The 23,884-nt window shown below is 36.7% G+C and overlaps 1 protein-coding gene across 1 annotated transcript; it reads right to left on the bottom strand.

The window, feature by feature from the left end:
• Positions 1 to 1,270: 1,270 nt before the first annotated feature.
• On the bottom strand, positions 1,271 to 15,941 carry ptpn5 (protein tyrosine phosphatase non-receptor type 5). The gene is made up of 13 exons (XM_077229067.1): positions 15,861 to 15,941; positions 9,830 to 10,028; positions 8,570 to 8,680; positions 8,351 to 8,428; positions 7,922 to 8,160; positions 7,296 to 7,482; positions 7,120 to 7,204; positions 6,934 to 7,013; positions 6,480 to 6,617; positions 5,907 to 6,017; positions 4,442 to 4,602; positions 3,904 to 4,017; positions 1,271 to 3,657 (listed from the first exon to the last, which is right to left on the bottom strand). Exons 2-13 carry the CDS (start codon positions 9,995 to 9,997, stop codon positions 3,564 to 3,566), a joined length of 1,566 nt encoding a protein of 521 aa, XP_077085182.1. The 5' UTR covers positions 9,998 to 10,028; positions 15,861 to 15,941; the 3' UTR covers positions 1,271 to 3,563.
• Positions 15,942 to 23,884: the final 7,943 nt, after the last annotated feature.

Raw genomic sequence — 23,884 nt, 5'->3', positions numbered from 1 at the left:
GGAAGCATGAAGTGCTCCAAAATCTCCTGATAGCTAGCTGCATTGACCCTGCCCTTGATAAGACACAGTGGACCAACACCAGCAGCTGACATGGCACCCCAGACCATCACTGACTGTGGGTACACTGGACTTCAGGCATTTCCTTCTCCCCAGTCTTTCTCCAGACTCTGGCACCTTGATTTCCGAATGACATGCAAAATTTGCTTTCATCCGAAAAAAGTACTTTGGACCACTGAGCAACAGTCCAGTGCTGCTTCTCTGTAGCCCAGGTCAGGCGCTTCTGCCGCTGTTTCTGGTTCAAAAGTGGCTTGACCTGGGGAATGCGGCACCTGTAGCCCATTTCCTGCACACGCCTGTGCACGGTGGCTCTGGTTGTTTCTACTCCAGACTCAGTCCACTGCTTCCGCAGGTCCCCCAAGGTCTGGAATCGGTCCGTCTCCACAATCTTCCTCAGGGTCCGGTCTCCTCTTCTCGTTGTGCAGCGTTTTTTGCCACACTTTTTCCTTCCCACAGACTTCCCACTGAGGTGCCTTGATACAGCACTCTGGGAACAGCCTATTTGTTCAGAAATTTCTTTCTGTGTCTTACCCTCTTGCTTGAGGGTGTCAATGATGGCCTTCTGGACAGCAGTCAGGTCGCCAGTCTTACCCATGATTGCGGTTTTGAGTAATGAAACAGGCTGGGAGTTTTTAAAAGCCTCAGGAATCTTTTGCAGGTGTTTAGAGTTAATTAGTTGATTCAGATGATTAGGTTAATAGCTCGTTTACAGACCCTTTTCATGATATGCTAATTTTTTGAGATAGGAATTTTGGGTTTTCATGAGCTGTATGCCAAAATCATCAGTATTAAAACAATAAAAGACCTGAAATATTTCAGTTGGTGTGCAATGAAACTACAATATATGAAAGTTTAATTTTTTATCATTACTTTATGGAAAATAATGAACTTTATCACAATATGCTAATTTTTTGAGAAGGACCTGTATATATATATATATATATATATATATATATATATATATATATATATATATATATATATATTAATATTAAAATAAAAAACTGTTAAATTGCAATATTATTTCACAATATTACTGTTTTTACTGAAATTTTGATCAAATAAGTGCTGCCTCGGTGAGCATTAGACTTCTTTCAAAAACATAAAAAAAGGTTCCAATCCCCAAATATAAAAAATCAATGATAAAATCCCCAAAACTAAATATAAATTTAAATCTAAAAATAATAAAGATTAAATCTTTTGCAAATCACCGCATTTCCAAATTACTTTTAATTAATTAATTATTGTACAATCTTATTATGAAGATTTAGTGTCAACATCACTCTGCAAAGGAAACAAACTATGACAGAAAATACTTCATCAGCATAAATTAATAATGTAAAAGAAGATAAACTTAAACAAAAAAAAAGAAAGGCTGAGTAAGTGAGAGAACAGGTTTTACTGTGGAAATTTAGATTCTTCCCATTTTTAAACTGGTTGAAAATATATAAATTCTGGTTTCATACATATACACAATTTCACATGTTGGTGTTAAAACTGGTTTAGGATTTCAAAGTAAATATAGAATTAGGATTGTTCAGGTTTTGCGGTATGGACCAATCACTACAGTCTTTGGCAGTGTAATAACAGCACAAAAACATAGAGACAAAACTCTTTCAATAAATATGACGAATATGTCAGTTCATTAAAAACAAATAATAAAATTCACTTAGAACCAACTAAAACAAGAAAGCAGATATGCAATAATAAAAAGACTATACAGCAGCAATTAAAGCATGTAAATGAAAGTTATTCTCATTTCTTGCAAACTATCATCATGAGGCTTTGAACTAACAACACTTATATATAAAAAAAACCAGAAGAAAAACAAAAACAAAACAAACAGTACAATCTCCTATGTAACAAAGTGGTGTTTTCAAGCTTCTGTAAACTTCCTAATTTCAGCTCAAAGCTGCCTGGAAGGAAACATCGACTATGAAACTACATATGACTGAATCGAGAACAACTGGAGACAATTAGGGTGGTAGCAGTACTGTCTATAGAAATTCAGAGGAGAACTTGCATTGGTACTTCCAGCTGGATCACATGAGATCATTGATTGAAGATGCTTATTCCAACAGCAGAGAGATAGACTCAGCCGTATCAGAAGCTTTTGCACATAATCACACACAGATGTCTGCTTGTAATTTAAACATTTCCTTGCTCATAATTAAAAAGAAGTTCAAAATGTACTTGCTCATGCAAACTGCAAGTCTCAGCAAAGCTGTACGAGCTGCCAATTTGGGCAAATACTGATTATACATCTTAACTAATCAGATATGCAGACCCACATATAAACAATGTTAAATGTAACCAGAGTAAAACAAGCTAATCAAATAAATAGAAATTAGCAAAAAACTTCACAACTATATATGTCTAATTGACATGATTTCTGCTATTGATACAAGCTGTGATTTACAAATTTAACATTAGTTGGATACAGTGTTTCGGCATTTTGATACATAAAACCTTGAGGTGCAGCATCAATGCTTTTTAGAGTCCAACTAAACCATTTCGCATTATATAGCATCCAACAACACGCAAACCGAGAAGGCAAAGGTATGCTGAGGGAAAATGTACATCATTCTGTACGGAGATCAGCCTCTCTCAGTCTTACTGAATGAGACTACGACAGGCTGTAACGCCACGCTGCGTTTAGATCTGCCCGACAACATCTACGAAAAACCATATGGACCCCAGTACGAACAGAAAGACACATATTAAGGCCATTTTGTATTAAATATATTAGGCTAACCTCTTCTAGAGACCAACCACACATCCGGAGTTAAAGTCTGATAATCATCATAACACATAGTAAACATTATCTCTCTCTCTCTCCTTCTGTTTCTGCAACACACACACACACACACACACACGCATGCACGCACGCACACACACACACACACACAGACACTTCAGATTGCCAAGAGGTTGATCTTTCAACATGTGAGACCCCTTCACGCACACTTTAGAACAAATCTCATAGTTACATTGAGTTATAAATCCTGTAAAAATGTCTTAGCAGTAAAAGGAAAATTGCTGTATTTGTAGGCTCGGAAATTGAAGAGGTCCCTAAACCTAATGCTAAATGCACATCAAAAATGGAGGCCTTGGTGTCTGCTTGTTATTGTGTTCATCCCACCACGTATGAAGTACACACGCATAGAAACTTTGTCATATTTGAGCACTGATGGCCCGCTGAACGTTTTTATGAGGGCAGCACTTGTGTTATGATATATATGATCCCTTTATGTTTGTTGTGATACTGTTATGGTAAAGAATAAAGAAAAACGTATTTTTAATAACTGATTGGTTTCGTGATGTTGAATTTAGGTGGGCTAAAATGTAATATTGGGTCTGCTTCTAAAAGGAGGGTTCAACCTAAACTTCTGTTGTGTTTGAATACATGAGACTTGAGGAACTGAGGGTCAGTCCCTGCCCCATGTGTTCGGATACAGGTCAACTGCTCTGAGGAGTGATGTGAAGGTTGTGCGCTCATGGAGGCTTTACTCTTCTGAGGTCTTTCGAAGCTGTCTTTCATACAGACTGAGTACATGATGAACAAACTGATACTGCTCCGCTGTCTGGATCATCCCACCTCTAAACACACAACAACAACAACAACATTAACAACAGCAAGAGACTAACTGTTAATATACGTCATCCACAGATTAGCATCTAGCAGTCCACTTTTATAGCACTTAATAAGAGACTATTATAACACCATATCTATGACTTTAGGGTGGCCTGGATACCACTGAGGCCAAAGATTCAATATTTATTCTGCTGCTGTCTCAGTACTCAAACTGACACTCATGTTTAATAGAACATACAGCCATATTTTACCTGTCCAAGCGTAGCTGGCAAGTGGTCTTCAGGATGTCAACCACCCCTTCATTGTTTAGCTGCTGGCACAAGATGGAGGTAGCAATGAAACAACCAGTGCGTCCAATCCCTGCACTGAGAGTAGAGAAAATGGTGTTTAAAAAAATGTGTCAGTCACGGAGAGCACAGAGATGACCAATCAAAAGACAAATGAAATAAAATAGAAAAATTGTATGTAAGCTGTGCCATTTCTAACTAGCATAATTCCACTAGAGCCATGAATAACCATATTCAGGACATGCATGTTGGTCGGTGTGCTAGCCGAAGCAAGCAAATTCCCATTGCATATTCACTTCAACTCCAAAAAAAATAACTGAGCTTCAGAATCAGAATCAGAATAAGCTTTATTTGCCAAGTGTGCAGCATTTATTATGAGATTTGACTGTTTGATAATAGATTGTGCTCAAATGGATCATATATGCACACACACACATATATATATATTATATTATATGTATTATATGTTTATTATATGTATGTGTGTGTTTGTGTGCGTTACCTGCAATGGACAATGACAGGGCCCCTGTTGGATGGAGCCTGTTTCCTCGCTTCCTCCACTTCCTGAACCAACTCCAGGAGAGGCGGGGCCTTGTCTGGAGTTTTTTGATCTGGCCAGGATGTGTACCAGTACTGTCTGAGAGTGCGCTCCTCACCCTCACTCTACACACACAAACATTCATATTGCACATTTGCAGTTCATTGACACACATGTATACACAAAAGCATTTCTAGCCTTTTAGTCAGTACTGGGGGAGGGCCCAATAACAAAAGTGTCACCTTAAGGCCATTTCACACCGCACCGACAGACGCTGACCATCGGCGGCAGTAACCAGATTATTGCAGATCACTTCTCAGACATTCAAATGCTGGGTAGTCACTGTGTCAGAATATGAAATTTTGACTCCTAAATTATTGTCGTGACGCCGTGAAGCATCACAGATGCTGTGTCGGTTGTCGCCTAATATGACACACTATACGGGATGAAACGATTGATTCTTGCAGCCAAGGAATCACCACGTCAAATGCATTGTGCCCAAATCGCCCAAATGCATTGTGATATCGTGTAGTATGAACCCAGCATAATTCCTATTCAGCATGTTCAATAGGTGAAAACAAGCTCTGACAGACTTTGACAGGGCTAACACCGATCCGACGAAGTGTCAGTTGCCGTCTGTCATTGTGTTGTGAATTGGCCTTTATTTTTAGATATATAGAAAGTGAACTGTCTTTACCTGCAGTACAGAGTGTGTTGCTCGTTTACAAGCTGCACATGCAATAAAGAGCTTGCCCATATACTAACACAAACACACATTCTTTGATATATCTCTTTAAGATATCATATATGCAGATTTTGTGATTAAATACATTTCCTTCAATTATGTGAAACACTGCATTGCTAAGAATATTTGTTGCCATGACAGCAATGCCTCCAGAGGAAACAGTAGAAAACACACCTAGAAGCAGAAAAATATTGCGCTCGACCTGGACTTCTCACCTTCTGTCCCTATTATCTTTCTACTCCACTTTCATGCAAACTTTTAGGAGGTTAGACTTTTCAGTAAATATGGGACTAGTCTTTATTAGTTACATTAAATTTGTTATATTTATAATTGACTTTTAGATGACTTATTCTTAAAAAAGTCACTTGGACTATTTTAACGATGTCTTTAAGGACTTTTCGGGGCTGGCAATTTTCATTCCCTGAAGAAGCCTAAGGACTAGTACGGAGGAGTGATCCAGCTCTCAGATTTCATCCAAAATAGCTAAATTCGTGTTCCGAAGAAGAACGAAGGTCTTACGGGGTTGGAACAACATGAGGGTGAGTAAATACTGTCAGAATTTTCATTTTTGGGTGAACTATCCTTTTAATACATTAAAAGTCCATCAATCATTAGTTCACTTATAAATTAATATAAATGCAAGTCAGTTATTTTAACCAAAACACACTCAAACACCAAACAGACCTTCACAGTGAAAATCCTTAGACTGTAGTCATCTGCCTGGATGACCTGTTTGACAGTGATCTCGATACCCTCACAGACGACACTGTCCTCTGGCCAGTATTCTGCGCATTTCTGTGGGTCACACAGACAAATAGGTTTATTTAATTCATATTGAAATACAGCACAGCTCATTTTAACCCATTGAGACAAAAATCCATTCACGATTCATGACTTACTTGAAATTCACCTAATTCACTGAAATATTTCTAGGCAAGTAAAGAGTCAACATCACCTGAAACAGGTGCCTTTATTAACTTTTTGAATACTGGAAAATGGCTTAAGCTACAAATTTACAAAGTGAAAATTTAGGAATGTGGTTTCATCCCGAGTTTTTGCTCAGCATTAAATATTGACAGCACCAGAGGTTGGACAAGAAGAGCAATTTAGTGTTGATTCAAGTTTACAAAAACCTGATAATTAAAGAGGAAATCCATCTGAATAATATAGGATTTTTAATCACTCGCATGAAAGACTGATTCATTCCAATCATGTGAGAATAGTGTGCATATGGTATATGTGTGGATATAGCCAGACCTCATTTATTTCTTCAATATTGGTGATCATTACGATAATGGGACAGTGCTCCTGCCAAACCATCCTCCAGAAATCCCCCACTGTGTTTACAGTGGGACCCTGTGTGGCGATGTAAGCCTTTTCTTTCCCACCGTAGCCCTAAAAAGCATACGATAAAAACAAAGATTTTTAAGAAAAACTGGCTATTTTGAGAAAAAACACACAAAACTCATAATTGTCTTTTCTTAAATATAATTTAGGGCTCATACATTTATTAGCTGAAATTTGAGGACAAATGACAGAATGTTACAGAAATGTTGCAAGAATTAAGCAATATTTAGAGCCCTCACAAAAATGCGAAATGATTAGCAACCTTAAAAAATTGAACGTTACACTACAAACTTTATTAAAACAACTTAAATACTATATCAACCAGCAAAGTAATATTTACAATTTGATGCTAACACAGACTCACCTTCAAATAATTAGCATTGATGTAGGTGCTGAGAAAATCCCCTTCCACGTTTGCTTTTAGGCAAACTCTGCTATGTGTGTCTGCAATTTAGAGATAAGACCTTACAAATACAAAGGTATGCCAATATCAAGAACAAACCTCATTAGACGTTTCCACATATAACTGTGTACAGAGTATTATACGCACTTGGTAGAATGGTTTTGTAGCGATTCTTCCTCACCACGCCGGGGAAATTATATTCTTTTGGGTCCACGAAGTTCATGGGTGTCTCCTGTTTCCAGCAGAATCCCAAGATGAGCAGTGACGTCACGTTACGATCACTGTTTTGTTGTGTATATGCTTGTTACTGTCATGATACTCACGTAGAACTCCGCCTGCAGTACAGCGTCGTCCAGTGCGCGCTTGTGCAGCTGCTCGGGGGTGAGCAGGTTGGATGCGTTCTGCAGGTATTCCTGTGTCCCCTGCTCTTTAGGGGACAGCAGCGCTCCATAGGGCTCTGTAGTACCAGGGGTGCACATGTCCAACGTCAGCGACACGTTAGAACCTCTCCTGAAAATCACAACATAGTTCGTACGATGCGAACTGATTTCAGATTTTTCAGTTTTTCAAGTGTTTAAGTCAAAAGTTAAAACTATTTTGACTACTTTTCTTTTTATAAGAGTTTGTTTTATGCACTTTAGGATATATAATTCTGCATAAATGAAGTGGGAATTCATCTGTTGTTCAAATATTTATTTAAAGTTGGCTTTTAAATATTGAACAATTGCTTATTAATGTTTAATTATGACACAAGTGGTTAGCCTTTCCATCCTCAGCACTTCTGCATTTATTATTCTTTCCTCATTTAAATATTTAGCACACTGTCACATTAAACACTTAACTAACAAAGCCATCATAGAATATTCTAACAGCAAACGACAAAAAATTATTTATGAGACGTACAATACATTAAATGTGAAGCATCCAGAGAAATAGCCCGCTTTATTACCTTTCCTGTAAGCCAACAGGTTTGACAGTGAGAGTGGCAGGGTCAGCTTCGGTCTTCATGTCCATAAAGCAGTCGAACACAGGCGTCTCCGGAACAGCATCCAGCTCGTAGAAATACTCCTGTTTAGCATCTGTCCATTCTGAATATGTAAAGGAGGGCTGCCTGCTCATGGACTGACGACGGTCATCAGGGAAGCAAGATGGGTTGCCAGGCACCAGGGTTCTAATGCAGAACAGTGTCTGTTGTGACGCAAAAGGGGAAAAAAGGAAAGTTCAAGCTTTACACAAAGGAATGAGTGGATGCTAAACAACGTAGGGTTCAAATCAGCTGCTGCAACACAGTTTATCCTGAGCACATGTTCTTGTATAAACAGGTTTGTCAACTAAAACTCTGAGTAGCAAAAGGCAAAAACATATAAAACATACTCACTCCAGTACCAAGAATGACTACACCTAAGAAGAGTGTGGCTATGAGGGGCAACACGCTCTCCACCCTCCATATCTCCATCTGCAGACAAGTGCATTCATGTCTTTTTGTTATTTTGTCACTTCAAAAAAGGAATGACATGCGGCAGTGAATTCCTTTAAAATATTATTATTTTACATTAATCAGTTTTTTATTCAGTCATTTCAGTTCTAGATAGGTCACCTGTTGATCATAGGCATCACTGGTGGAGAGAAGGTACTGAAGGAGATCCAAAACTTTATGTGCCGCTGGAAAAGCCCTGTATCCATTCAGCATGTAAAGGACCCACAAACCCTGAACACATCATCAAAACACATTTATTTTTACACATGCACACACACAAACCCTTCAAATGGTAAAAGTGACCTAGTCTACATAACTATGAATGGCAAAGAAAGATATGAGATGTTTTATTTGAATCACAAAAATTCTTGTCTGAAACTGTCATTTGCGTTTGACATAAGTTTAATGTCAAATTAATAAAATAAATTTATTTTAAAAAAAAATTGTTTTTTAAATAATACCGTTTAAAAGTTTGGGGTCTGCAAGATGTTTGAAATGTTTTGAAAGAAGTCTCTTATGCTCACCAAGGCTAAAGTAATATTGTGAAATATTATTATTACATTTTAAAATAACCATTTTCTATTTGAATATATTTTAGAATGTAATTTATCCCTGTGATGTAATTTATCCCTGTGATGCAAAGCTGAATTTTCAGCATAATTACTCCAGTCTCCAGTGTCACATGATCCTTCAGAAATCATTCCAATATACTGATTTGCCTGCTAATATGCTGATGTCAATATTGAAAACAGTTGTGCTGCTTTATATTTTGTAACATTATACACGTTGTTACTGTCACTTGTGATTAATTAAATGCATCCTTGCTGAATAAAAGTATTATTTTCTTTTTTTTCAAAAAGTGACCCCAAACTTTTGAATGGTAGTCGATATATATACATCTTACACAGCTGTTTGCTGGTTTGTCAGACAGGAAGGCATGTGGTGCAGTTATTGACTACAGGGTCGATCACAGCAGACCCTGGAACAGTCTGTCTTTCTATACTTATGCACAAACACACTCAAACAGAAGGATATTCAAGCACACATATAGACAGGCACACCACAAAAACTGTTTTATAGCCATTTTGTCATGTTATATTTTACATGACAAAAGCCTTCATTATAAATTGAAAACACTCCTGGTTGCAAAAAGTCTAAATTATTCAGCTACACAACATTATTATTAACTGTTTAATTTTAGCTAAAGCCAAATTTGCCACTTTTAGACAAAGCCAGAACATGGGAATAAATGAAATATTCTCATACATACAGCGCTTAAAAATCAATAGACAGTCAATGGTGTGCATACAGCATAAAGTGTGTTATGTACGTATAAAGGATTCATTTTTTCATTATTTGAGAGAATGTGCATGAACTCACTGTGAGTTGAGACAGTGTGTACAACAGTAGGAAAGCTCCAGCTGTAACACTAGCTTTCAATATCCTTTCCCACAGAGCTCCACCGACCCCTGGCAGGGGATCGTGAGTAAGTGAGGTGTCACTCTCCTGTTCTTTGGGTGCGTCCTCTCCAACAGGGGCTTCTGCCATGCTGCTCTCGAAACGTCCTGTCTTTAAACAACTAAAACGGACACAGAGAAAAACATATTTACTAGAGGCAGAACAGAATAAATAAATAGAATAAACAGAATCTAATTTAGAGCAAACAGGAGCAAGAATGCAGCTGAATGTAATCAGAGAGTAGTACACTACATCTTCTGCAGTTCAGTCTCATAATACCTTTCATTGCTGTGGGAGGAATAACACATTTAGAGGCGGACTATGCAAACGAGACAGTGCTGCGGACATAACGCTAACATGGGATGCCATGCCATTTACAGTGTGAAAAGCACAGTAGCAATCTTGTCACAAGATCCATAATGATAAATATTTAAGGTTTGAGATGCAGTGAGTCATTTCTAATTACATTACATTGACCATCAAATTTTTGAGTGTGATTACTGTTAGTCTACTGCTTTATTTTTTATTCATTAAATGAGAACCATTGACCATATAAGGAATCATATCGTCAAGTTTCAAAGCATGTTCAATTCCGCTTATTTAAACTGAAATATTCCCACATCATGTGAGAGTTACTGCTGATAAAATTTGTATCACTTTTTTCTTCCTTTTTTCACAGCAGAAATGCTTATGACACACTGTGTTTAATATTTAAACACTTACTGTGCACTGATAGTGACTATCAGTTTTCAAAAACATTAAAGGTGTACAATATCGCTGACAGAGTTGACATTTCGACTTATACATAAACATAAACAAGTCCTATCATTTTGTTAAATCCATGATCCATAAATAAATAAAAAATGGAACCTAGCCACCAATGTATTCCAGTTGTCACTCAAACTGCTTTGCATGAATATTGTATTGGATTCTAATTTAAAATTGCTTAACTTGTCAAATAATGTGTAAAATGCTAGGTAATTTTGCAGTTGAAATAGCAAATAATCACATATTAATCACAGCCATATATATATATAATATACACACACACACACACAAGCAAAAGTCAGACCGAGCATACTGTGTCACCTTTACCGCAGAGTCAACACTCAGGGCTGGAGTGGATCACTCTGATCAATACTCCAGCTCCACACACACACACACACACACACACACACACACACACACACACACACACACACACACACACACACACACACACACACACACACACACACACACACACACACACACACACACGTTGGATTTACAAGAAAAACAGTCACTTCAGCAACAAATACACCCATCCTCCTTTCTTTCACTCCTTTATCTCCCTATGCCCATCATCTCATTACTTCTCTTCTCGCATTTCTCCCCTCTTTTCTTCTTTTCCCTATTCTCTATTATTTTCCTCTTTTATCTTTATTTAATGTTTACCCCTCTCTCTCTTCATACCTCTGACCCTCACCTTCTATGGTCTCCTTCTATCCATTTTACCTTTATCTATCTTTACTTCCCCCTTTCTTTTACCTCTCCTCTGTGATGAATATTATTCATTTATTTATCCCTGTACTCTATTCATGCAGCAGCTGGATGCTCTTGAATTATGAGAATGAGCTATAAAGAGCAGAGATCGCTGTGTTGAAGGAAACACACACATGTGTGCATATACACACAAGTACACACCCTTCCCAGATTGTCTTTCATCAAACCTAAGCATAATCATCTCAAGCCACTTGCTAAATCAGCATTCAATTCCCAGCCAGAAACTGTCCGACAGGGAGAGATGGAGAGAGGCAGGTATCTGAATGAAACCAAGGATTAAATGGGCCATAAACTAACTATTTAGTAATATGTTTTTGTCTTTGAACGATTTGACAATATCTGTGTCATTTGTCAATGATAACTACACAGCATGCATTTCCGACCATTCAAAAGTTTGGGGTTGGTACAATTTTTTAAATGTTTTTGAAAGAAGTCTCTTATGCTCAACAAGACTGTGTTTATTTGATTAAAAATACAATAAACATTAATACCATGAAATATTATTACAATTTTCAATTGCAATATAATTTTTTGTATTATTATTTATAGTTTTCAATTTTATTAAAATTAGTTTTCTACTTTAATCTAATTTAAAATGTCATTTATTCCTGTGATGGTAAAGCTACATTTTCAGCATCATTTCTCCAGTCGTCAGTGTCACAGTATCCTTTAGAAATCATTCTAATATGATGATGTGGTGCTCAGGAAACATATTTCAGTTTTTTTCAACTGCTTACACACATTTTCAAAACTTTGCCTCTTTTTTTCAAAACTTCACACAAATCCAAAAATTGCACACACAAAATGAATCACATCTCTAGCAAAATATCACAAACACCTTTGCCATAATATTATATTTTGGATATATCATATCAAAATCTAAAGCTCTTCTTTCGTGAGCTTCTATGTACATTTCTGTACAAGATTGAAAGTAATTGGCAGAGAGATGTTGAAAAATTCACGGTAAACACGAAAGCAAGATTGAAACCAAACTATTTATTTGTACAGTAAGCGTTTGTGGTTGTGAATACAGTATTACACAGTCCGAAAAACTTATAACTTGACCATTGGCCTATTTATAGGCCTATTCTAAAGCCATGATTGGTTGGTGTTAAGTAAAGCAATGAGTGTTTCCACATGTGGGGAGTGTGTGTTAGGCACTGATGAATTAGTGTGGCACTTTGATAGGTTGTGTTTGAAAATGGAAATCAAGTTACTGATCAAGTTACTGATAAGTCGAAGGCCAAGAATTGGTGTATGGTTTGCAGATTTGGTGTGTGGTTATGGTGTTTGAGTGTCAGGTTTCAGAAATTGTGTGACAAGTAAGGATTTTGAGTATTATCTCTATGTAATATGTAAAGGATTTTGAGTATTATCTCTGATTATCTCTATTATCAATGGTAAAAACAGCTGGTTATTATTTTTGTGGAAACAGTGATAAAAAAATTCATGATTCTTTGATGAATGGTAAGTTCAAAAGAACAGCATTTATTTAAAATAGAAACATTTTATATTGTTATACATGTCTTTACTGACACCTATGAGCAATGTAGTGCATCCTTCCTTGCAGAATAAAACTATTAACTTACTGATCCTAAACTTTTGAACGGTAGTGTATATACACATATATTTAACTAATATTGAATTCAACTCTAAGGTCAAACTCTTAAAACTTATTATTGACTCAGCTTAATTTCTGTTAAGACTAATAACTTCTGTTAAAATCTTTTCATTTTCACAAATGTAAAACTTTGCAAACTCAATTCCTTTCTCACTGAACTGCATAGCACATATCAATAATGAACTTATTATTGAAATTATATCTTATTAATGTGTTGGCTTGAGAGAGCCATTTATATATTTTTTACATTTTTCTTAAAACCTAATTTCACTTGACAAAAAAAATTGCATGCTAGTGTTAAAAGACTCACACATTGGCTTTCGTAAACCAAAACATAATGAAACATATCCTTCACTCTTAGAGAAAGAACAGACACACTTCATAAAGAAACAATAGAGCACTTACTGTATAAAAAAAGCAAAGTTAGGCTCACATGACAGTGACAAACGCCTCTCTCAGGACCTAAAACAAACTAGGAGTAGTGAGAAGCAAAATGAGAAATAGATATTAGTGGGATCTGAATTAAGATTTCTCAATTTAAATAGCAGTATTTATATAGCAATAGATGATCATTCTTACTCATGCAGCGCTGTACAGGGCGCTACAGATGGCGATACAAGCAGAAGACACTGCGTGCCAAGTCAACCAACAGTATGGAGTCACTGAGCAGTATCGAATAAATAGCCCTCCATGTGTGTCTATCACAGAAAAATGACAGGTGGTCAAAATATAGCAGGAGACATGTTTAATCCAAGCAAGACGTCCAGAAATCAAACACAGTGCAGGCGACAGGCTAGACAAAAGGACTTAAAAACAATGAAGAACTTGAGGTGTGTGGGGGACATATCTAAAACCCGAACACACACTCAGTCTTCTCTACGATCAGTAAACAATAGCTGCAGAGGTCTGGTCTGGTGATGACGTGATCTACATTGGCATGGGGGTAACCATGGAAACAAATACACTCAGCAGCAAACGGTTTATATAGAAGCACAATCAACACCCCCCTCCACACACAGACACACAAAGGTACACACACTCTGACACCCACGCATACAGACACGCAAATGGATCATGCAGCAGACAAAATCCATAGTGGAATAAAAGGAGAAACACAGTTCCCATCTGGCATAGACATTTCCTGCCTATTGTGTTCGAAACTAATATGAAATCCATTTCTCTTTCCACAGTTCTAATGAGATGCAAACTCATTATATAGGGCTTTTTAAAGCCATAATCTATAGCCAACCCTAGCCAATATACACATACAAACACATATAAACAGCATAAACTAAACATAGACATATTGCACATTCTCCGCATTGTACAATGAGGCAGACTTTACATCCTACACACTATTCTGAACTAAATCAAAGTTAATATGTCAGCAATCCTTTTAACAACAACAATGGAGGGTAATAACTGTGGGCAATTTAGCATGGCCTTATTTATTTTCATTTTGGATACATTAGAAGTCTATTTCCATAAAATAAACATTTTTTAATTCTCCTCAGCAAAGAATTAGCCTAGCTAATGGTAATACTGATTTGTTTTGCTAATAGTTTTAATAAAAGAAAACAGCATGAGAGAGAGAGAGAGAGAGAGAGAGAGAGAGAGAGAGAGAGAGATTACCTGCTTAATAGCAGCCCTACACTATAGGGCCGGTGTATCATTGTGCTTCCTCGTATGAGAGGATTACGCTTTATGCTGGATGAGTTAAATCGGTGTGTTTTTGTTCTGCAGACGGGGCCCATTATTGTACTGCACCTTTGGATTTCCATGAATGAAAGCTGTCATGGTTTTCAAAGAACCCACCTCTCCGTCTCACTCTCAATTTCTGAAACGCATAGCTGATGTGATTAACTGGTTGTATACATTTCAGAGATGAACGACAAAGACGTGAGATGAAGCCACAAACCGTTTGTGAGAAAGAGCGAGTGAAAACGTAAGAGTCTGAAATCACGGGCAGGGGATTATTTAGACCAGTCTCCCTCCCCATGAAATATAGCCTAAGTCTCACTGGCTTACTGCATTGACTAAAAGCAAACATCCCTTTTTAAAACTAATTCCTGCACAAACAGTCATTATATTGATCCAAAGTCTGAATTATTCAAACAAAGACTCCAAAAAACTAAAAAAACTAAAAAAAATAATAGTCTGACTGCATATAGTCCCCACATAGTCCCCATATCTCCATACACTCATCAGTTATATATATATATATATATATATATATATATATATATATATATATACAGTATATATACACACAGGATAGAATCTGGAGAACATCAGTCGCACAGCAGAAGGGATGAGATCGTCTACACTTGTTGAATGCCATTTAAGGATCCTCCCCATCTTCCAAAAAACCCACCAAATGGGCTTAAAATTATCCACTATCTAAAACATACTGATAAAATGGATCTGTTTTTCATCATCATAAACATGAAGACCATTTACTTCAGTTTCCTACCAGTCATTGTGTTCACCAAACAAAGACAACCGAATGTTTAGATTAATTATGATAGCATGAATGACACACCCCAAAGGCGAGCTAGTTTTTTTAAACGAAACAGCCCGTATAAACAGGAGTGCATGCACCATACTGAAACGCCTCGCTGACTCGCTCATTGACTCGCTTCGCCTCTTCATTGATATCAACACTGCGTCGAGCGAGCGTCTCAGCATCCTCAAAAACACGACACGCGCTTTCACAGGATGAAATGGACACTGAATAATAATAATGTAAACCGCGCCGTCTACGGAAAAATACGGATGCGCTCTTACCTCTCAGATGGGTGAAAGCGATGGAAATGAGCGCGGAGATTCGCGCAGCATCATTAATATTCACATCACAGCGCTCGCGGAGACGCGCGCGGAGGAAGAACAGGCAGCGGGAGACGCTGCAGTCGCTGCAGAGCCGAAAAGCGGCCCTCCATATGAACCCGCCTCTCTCACAATGAGGAGGGTCTGTGTGTTTGCGCGCGTGTGCGTGTGTGCGTGCGTGCGCGTGTCTTAATATGCTCTGACTCTCTCTTCCGAGTAGATTTTTGTTTCGTGAGATCCCTTTTGTTGAGTTTTCAATAGGTGTTGTTGACGTGTGAGGTATTGTTTTTCGCGAGGCGGATGGTGAGATGCTTCGGTTCAGGTGGCAGCTGGAGGTGTAACCTAGGCAACTGGTGTAGAATGGGGTGGAGGGATTTAGTGCCCTCTTCTCTCTCCGGTCCCATCAGCACTCACTTAGCAACAGCGTCATTTCCATAACCCTCTGGTACTGTTCGGTCATTTTTGACTGACAATTTTAACTTTTTTTTGGTAAAGAATTTTTTAATTTTTTACGAAACTTGTTAAAGGTTTTGGCACTTGAAAAGTAAACAAAAAACTAAATTAAAATAAAACAATAATAATAATGGACACGAATTACGATTCGAAAAGGGTAAATAGTCCTAAAAAAAAAGCAGTCACACATTGGAAACGAATGGGAAGCGAATTTCATATAGCTAGTGGAAACGTTTGGTACTGCGCCCAAACAAAATCTAATTTTTGAGATATCAACCCTTGTGAAATTTTATTGGTTTTGAAATAAAATTCTACATTGATTAATATTTCAAACTTTATTGTATTTTAAATATATTCCCTTTTTCAATAGTACATTGCAAATATACAAACAAATATTTTACTATCCTTAAATATATAAAAAGTATATTAGCATCATGCTTTTACTTTTCACAATACAACTTTAAACACACTTTAAAACATTGGTACACTTTTTGACCTCCACAGGAGCAGCACCAGAGGATAAGCAAATAAAAGCACGTGATAACGTTCTTTCTTTCTTTCTTTCTCTATTACCTTATTCATAATTTTCTATTATTGTAAACCCACAGACTTCATATTCCGTAAGTAACTGCTTCCATCTAGTGGTGCTAAACTATAGCTTTCATGCTGAATTAATAACCACGTTAGCAGCGCCACTCGTGGTCATCATACGCAATCGTAGCACGAGTTTTGGAGACCTGTTTTTGGCACCTTGGTTATGAGACTCTGAAGAACCATGTGCATCTAGTTGTATATATAACAAGTTGTCATACTCTAGAAATATTTTCTCATGTAAATATATCTGTGGTTTGTGTGGCATTTCTCTACAGAGGCTGGTGTGGTTGCTGCTGCTGTTATAGCGGTGTTATAATAGCATAGCTGTGGCTGTGGGAGGAATGGCACAGGTAGGCTGGCTATGGCTTCTGTTTCTGTGGAAAGGGTGCTATAAGCCTAGATACAGATGCTATATAGCTGATGCTGCTGCTAAAACATACTGTCCAAACAGAACCGAACCCCATGCAATTCTTATTTCCACACTTATTTCTATGTTCAAAAACCTCAAGTTTGTCTTCAAACCCTGAAAAACATGACATATGAAATAATAGTGAGAAAAATCTTGTTTTTTAATGTAACTGATTGCTTTTATTTAGAAATATAAAAAGTTATATATAACTTTATATATGTTGCATATATATCTTTTGTCGAGTATCATATTTGAGTAGGCCTCAAGTAGGAAAAACACTAGATGAATAGATGAAAATTCAATTCATAAATAGATGGAGTTCTGATAACTGTTTGTAATTTAAAGCAATGAGATCTTTGTAACAGAACAGCTACTAGCTACTAGCACAAATTGCATATAAATATCAGTTGTCACTCTGTATCTCCTAATAATCTCAGTAAGATGACATTGAAATGCTTAGTTTTGTGATCAAAGATCTGAAGTTTTTATTGTAAGTAGCAAAACATATAATGCAATGCAATACAATGATCATTGAGAGATGGACGTTCCTCAAAATCCCGATAGCATATTTGATACATTTTAACATGATTTTTTTCTTTACAAAATTATGCATGGATAATGAAGTAAATCTAAGTTGCATCTGTTACCCTAGTGAAAAATAAATATACTAAAATGTCTTTGAAATACTTTTATTTTATGCAAAGTATACTACAAATACATTTACATATTTATTTACTTAATATAAATACCCTGCAATAGTACTTTTAGTATACTAAATTGTTATACTTAAAGTCTGCTAAATGAGAACAACAAATTTTGTTGTTAATGCACTTTAGTTATCCAGAAATAGTGCTGAGGTCAAACTAAAGAAATACTTGTATTTGATTGTGCAAAAGTGGAACTATTACAAGTACAGGTACACTTAAAATATCTTGCATTTATAGACTATTATACAGAGATCATACTATCCTTAGTAATAGTGATATTAAACCCATTGTAGGCTATTGAGAAATGTGCATTGTGCTATTAAGATTTCGCGTGGTATGTGACTTTCTCACGCCACGTAAAATGTAAACGTCAGACGTTGTTATAGGGAACATGCTGAAAGTCGCTGCCGAAACAAGGCTGTGTTGTTGCAAAGTGCCGGACAAGCAGAAAATTATTAGGGGTTCAAGCACGAAGTGCTGAAACCCTATTGTAATTGTTAGGATTTTTATTATTATTTTTCTTCTTCCCTAAAACGCATTGTGCAGACCAAATCGTAAGTGCTGGAGACTTGAAACTTTGCCAGATGGTTGTACAAAAATTTAGGAGAGGTTGAGAGAGTATTACCCAGATTGGCCCATAGGTGGCGCTATAACCAAAAGCGCAAAACTGCTCATAACTCCTATACCGTAAGGCGTAGCCTCAAGTGTCTTATAGCATTGGATAGCTGGACTCCTGTAGAAAAAACTACTTTTGCGAACTAGTCCTAGGTTTTTCGCCCGATTGGAACCAAATCAGTGCAGAAATGTTCTCTGGTGTCTGAATATCAATAATTATCGAAAAAAAGAGTTGAAATTTCGATTCACGGTCACTAGGGGGCGAAAAATAGACGTTGTGGGTAGAGTCTATTTTACTAAAATGGCTACAACTCAAGAAGTACATGAGGTAGCTTCACCAAACTCGGTACATGTGTATGAGTTCAATTTGAGGTCACAGTAAAAATATCGCGACGATTGACCACTAGGTGGCGCTATAACATGAAAAAAACATAAAAAGGGCTATGACCACCTGACTTATAGTCCGAGTGACATGAAAATTGGTATACAGTGTCTTGGTCCAAGTTACCATGTATGTCTATGAGGACATTGGCGTATCTAAAATAACATGGCCGCCATCAGCCAATGAAGTTTGAGCACCTCAAGACAAGGTTAACGGAGGACAATCGGAATGAAACTCGGTGGGCAATGGGCATGTTCGACTCATGGCCCTAGAGGTCTGTAAGAATTTTGAAAGAAATTGGCCTCTAGTTGGCGCTAACAAGTTTTATGGCTCTTTAATCACGTGGTTCACACATCCTCACAATATGCATATAATTTGATAGATCTTCTAATACTGAACAACTTTGCCTCAAGAACAATTGCTGTCAATCGAATCGTTCATTAAATATGAACCAAACCAGTCTAGGACAATTCTCTGGACTCTCTAGATCAATAATTATTGATAAAAAGTTGAACTTATCCATTTGGATGGCTATAACAGGGTCATTTAGAAAATGGGCGTGGCAAAATACACTCAAAAGCCTTATACGAAATGAAAACTCAGAACTTATAGGAAACCTGTAGGAACATACATGACAATATGTGGCACTATTAAAAAAGCTTTGAAAACCATGTATTTCCTATGGTAAATTGCCTATATTGGCTGTAAATGGTCTTTTCTATATATTATGTCAGTGGTTACATGCTTGCTAAATAAAACTTAATGTCTTTAATGCTTATGTGCTAAAAGGCCTTAAATGCTTGAACCCCGATAAATGCTGCTTGCAGCTTTAATTATTTTTGAAACCGGCGCAGATAAGAGCGCAGAAAAAAGCTGTGCATAACCAGCCTACTACAATTCTGCAGCTCAAGACGCAGGAGTCCAACGCAGCGGCTACACATTTCCATGTTGTAAAATTTTAATAAGACAACATCTCTATTGCACCCCTCCATCAACGCAACGTCATTGCCATATTGCCAAAGAGCTGCATGAACACACAACTCAGTTTCAGTTTATTTACAAAGCACATTTAAAAACGGCCACTGGCCGACCAAAGTACTGTACACATAGATAAAGAAACTAATGCAATTTAGAGACATAAATAATGACAAGCAGTTCAGAGCAGAATAATCATTCTGAGATAAAAGCGACCGAAAATAGATAGGTTTTAAGACAAGACTTGAACTCAGACAAAGAGGAAGTTGCTCTAATATAAAGTGGGAGCTTGTTCCAGAGTGTGGGACCAGCCACTTCAAAAGCTCGGTCTCCCCTCGATTTTAGCCGGGTTTTAGGTATCTGAAAAAGTTGTTTCAGATCTAAGACTTCTAGTGGGAGAGTAGAAATGAAGTAAATCAGATAGATAAGAAGGTGCTAAATCATTTAAAGATTTATACACCAGTATTAAAATTTTATATTCAATTTTAAAATTTATCGGTAGCCAGTGAAGGGATCTCAGCAGGGGGGTGGCATGGTCAAATTTCCTTTTCCCCATAAGGAATCTCGCCGCAGCATTTTGAACAATCTGTAGGCGGGCCGTTTGGGACTTTGATACACCGAAATAAAGCTAGATCTGATGACAGCACTAATTTGTTTATCGAATTTAAGGGAGCTATCTAAAATCACACCTAAGTTCCGTACCTGGGGAGCAATAGATAGATATAGATCCCAGGTCAAAATCATAGATTTGCTTAGTTTGAGGGGTTAAAAACAATAACTTCTGTTTTGACTCTGAATAGTTGCAATACACAGTGTGGACATCATTTTAGATCAGATTCTAATCGGATACAAAGATAATCGTATTTGGACTGACAGTGTGAATGTAGCCATAGTTAACTACTTTACGTCAACATTTTAGCCATATCAACGCTTCATTTACACATGTGGCTAATGCTGTGCCCAGGGGTGGTAAAAGTACTCAAAAATTATACTCGAGTAAAAGTATATATACCTAAATAAAAAATGACTCCAGTAAAAGTAGAAAGTCCTCCATTCAAACATCACTTGAGTAAAAGTACAAAAGTATCCGATTTAAAACGTACTTAAGTACCGAAAGTAAAAAGTAAATATTCAAACTGTAAATATCAATAATTAAAAAGATCAATTGTTTTGGGAGTGATATGCAATGTTTTAATTTAACAAATTATTAGATACTGCAATTAAGAATTTGTTAGATTTGCAATCATAAGAGACAATGAAGCACCTTGCATCAATTCTAAACAATTTCATTAAGTTTAGTGACAGCATATTATGCTGCAATGACTGGTAGGCCATTCTTTGATACAAATTTTACAATTTCAATTCAATTATTGTGGTTTGATTCCGATCTTGATTCAATATAGATTCATTTTGATAAATATTTGGTACAGAAGATGCATGTTAATTTTTAAATTAAGAAAATCTCACCTAATTCTGTAAACATAGGCTACAGAGAGCCCTGTCAGCTGGTATTATTACATGTTAAAAATACATGTGATTTTTATTATAATAACAACTTTATAATATTTTAATGATATAAGTAAACATATAATAAATATATAGTGCACATTTAACAAAATACTAATTTATACTAATATTAAATATATTATAAAATAATACTTTTTCCAGCCAACTAACATGCTATGGTCATCAAATGTTTTTTTTCTTTGTCCTGAGGTAAATGTAACGTTATGTGACATTGTTCTCCAGCTGTTTTATTGACCTCTTTCCGCGGTTGAAAAACACTGATTTATTGATATTATGTATAAGGTATATACATTTCGGTAAGTTGTACTGTATCTTTCAACATAGGCTACCTATTATTGTTAATTTGTGTTTATTTACAATTAACTAGTAGTAAAGAGATTAACGGCACCCCATATAGCAGGCGCTAGCTATCTGTCACGTCACATTTAAAAGCTCCAAAACAGTATTTATTGTTTAAATTTCGTAATACAGTTGACATAATCTGAGAGCTGAGAATTTGTTTAATATCAAAATTTAATATCGGTGTCAATGTCCTCTTTGCTTCGCGATTTTTCTCTGCGTGAGAAAATGGATGTGTGTCGTGAGAGCGTGTGGAAAGTGTCGATTGCGTGAGTCTCACACTGAATGAGTGAGAGTTGGCAGCTCTGCAATAGACATGTTCCATAACATTAGCTGCATCAAACAGAAGATGTGCAAGATTCAAAGTAAGCGGAAATCTCGGGATCATTGCTGGGCAGAGCTGCACCTTCACCTGTTTCTGCGGTCATCTTCCACAATGGCGAACTGACTGCTATGTGAGCGTATGCTGGCAAAGAGCTTGCGCATTCTTTTTTTCAAAATAAAACCAAGTTTTTCATTGGTTTGGAAAGCCAGTGTAATAAATACTTGGAGCAGGCATGGGGAAATGTAACGGAGTAAAAAGTAAACTTTGTCTTTAATATTGTAGTGGAGTAAGAGTAAAAGTAGATGCAAATAAAACATACTCAAGTAAAGTACAGATCCCCGAAAAAAATACTTAAGTAAAGTAACGAAGTATTTCTACTTCGTTACTTACCACCACTGGCTGTGCCTCTCTCAACCACAAACACCTTCTTTCATCCGTTTTTTGCACTCTTCTCTTTAACTTTTGGCAGTCTATAGAAAATGTTTTTTCCCGGTGCGACCGATTAGTACAGACCAAAACAAGACCATTTTTCAGTAGCGATAATCAGCCAAATATGCAAGTCCGTTCAGTTCAGTAGCATTGTTTATGTTCAGTGCCTCCAAAATGGCCGACTTCCGGATTGATGAGGTGTAGTGAAAACCCTATATGTTAATGGTTTTGTAGTATATTTAGTATGAAATAAATTTATTTTAAATACATTTTGGTATAGGTTTTTCTCACTAGGGTACTAAACTAAGAATATAAAAGTTATACATTTATAAAAATCAGTTAAGATTTCACAGCAACAAGAAATGTACCATGACGTGAAGAGTAACGTTTTTGGAATTATACTAAAAGGCCTTTTACCTTACAGTTATGTACTCTTCACTGATACTTAAACAAGTGATTCTGTTTAAAATATATGACTTGTTGTTAGGGATGGTATTACTTTTATAAATGATCATATTTATTGGCCTACCTGGAGAAAAAGAAAAGATAAAAAAAGATGTACATTGAATGAGGAATGCCAGCCATATCTAGGAACGAGAATATCAAAACTGAACTGTTTTTGACTTGGACAAACAGTGACCAAGAACAATCTAAAACCACTTAACTAAGAAGAAAGAAAGAAAAAAAAACTCCCCATACTAATGCTCTGGCAACCACACACAACACCTATTGTGTTGGCAAGTTAAGCACCACTATTTTATCTTTTTTAAGAAAATTTAAAATTACTTTAGACTTGCGAAATTTATTTACAAAAATCCATAGACTATTTATACATATACAACATTTTCAGCAAGGGAAATAAAACTGCAGCTTACAGAAGGGTTTAGTGCTATGATCAGTGCGGTCTAAAAAAAGGCTTCTATTGTGAGCGGGAAGATAAGATTTTCACTGTTTCATCCACCAGAGATCTCTGTGTATGACCACTTCCTGTTTAGTCACTGCATTTGGCCTACTCTTGCTTGGTTTCTGTTACCCATGAGACTGCATAGTTCACTGAACAGGACTGAGACCCCCCACCCCCACCCCCCAAAAAAGAAAAACTGTTGCAACACAGAGAACAGTCAAAGATGAAGCAGAGAAAACTGCACCCACAAGCATTTACATTGCAACACTGTTATGGGGCTGATGTACCAAATCATCAAGATTGCTGCTAAACTGTTTATTGACAAA

The sequence above is a fragment of the Siphateles boraxobius genome, unplaced genomic scaffold (assembly GCF_051911475.1).
Source record: "Siphateles boraxobius isolate OS27281-9 unplaced genomic scaffold, OSU_SipBor_1 130, whole genome shotgun sequence".
NCBI lineage: Eukaryota > Metazoa > Chordata > Actinopteri > Cypriniformes > Leuciscidae > Siphateles > Siphateles boraxobius.
The sequence above is the reverse complement of the archived record's forward strand: the minus strand, read 5'-3'. Positions and strand labels throughout refer to the sequence as shown.

Excerpts from the sequence above, each read along its gene's own strand:
- ptpn5 (XM_077229067.1), bottom strand. The coding sequence starts at position 9,997 with ATGGCAGAAGCCCCTGTTGGAGAGGACGCACCCAAAGAACAGGAGAGT. Across the intron at positions 7,014-7,119 it reads CTACAAAACCATTCTACCAA|ACACACATAGCAGAGTTTGC; the intron begins GTGCGTATAATA and ends TCTAAATTGCAG. Across the intron at positions 6,018-6,479 it reads ATATTGAAGAAATAAATGAG|AAATGCGCAGAATACTGGCC; the intron begins GTCTGGCTATAT and ends TGTGACCCACAG.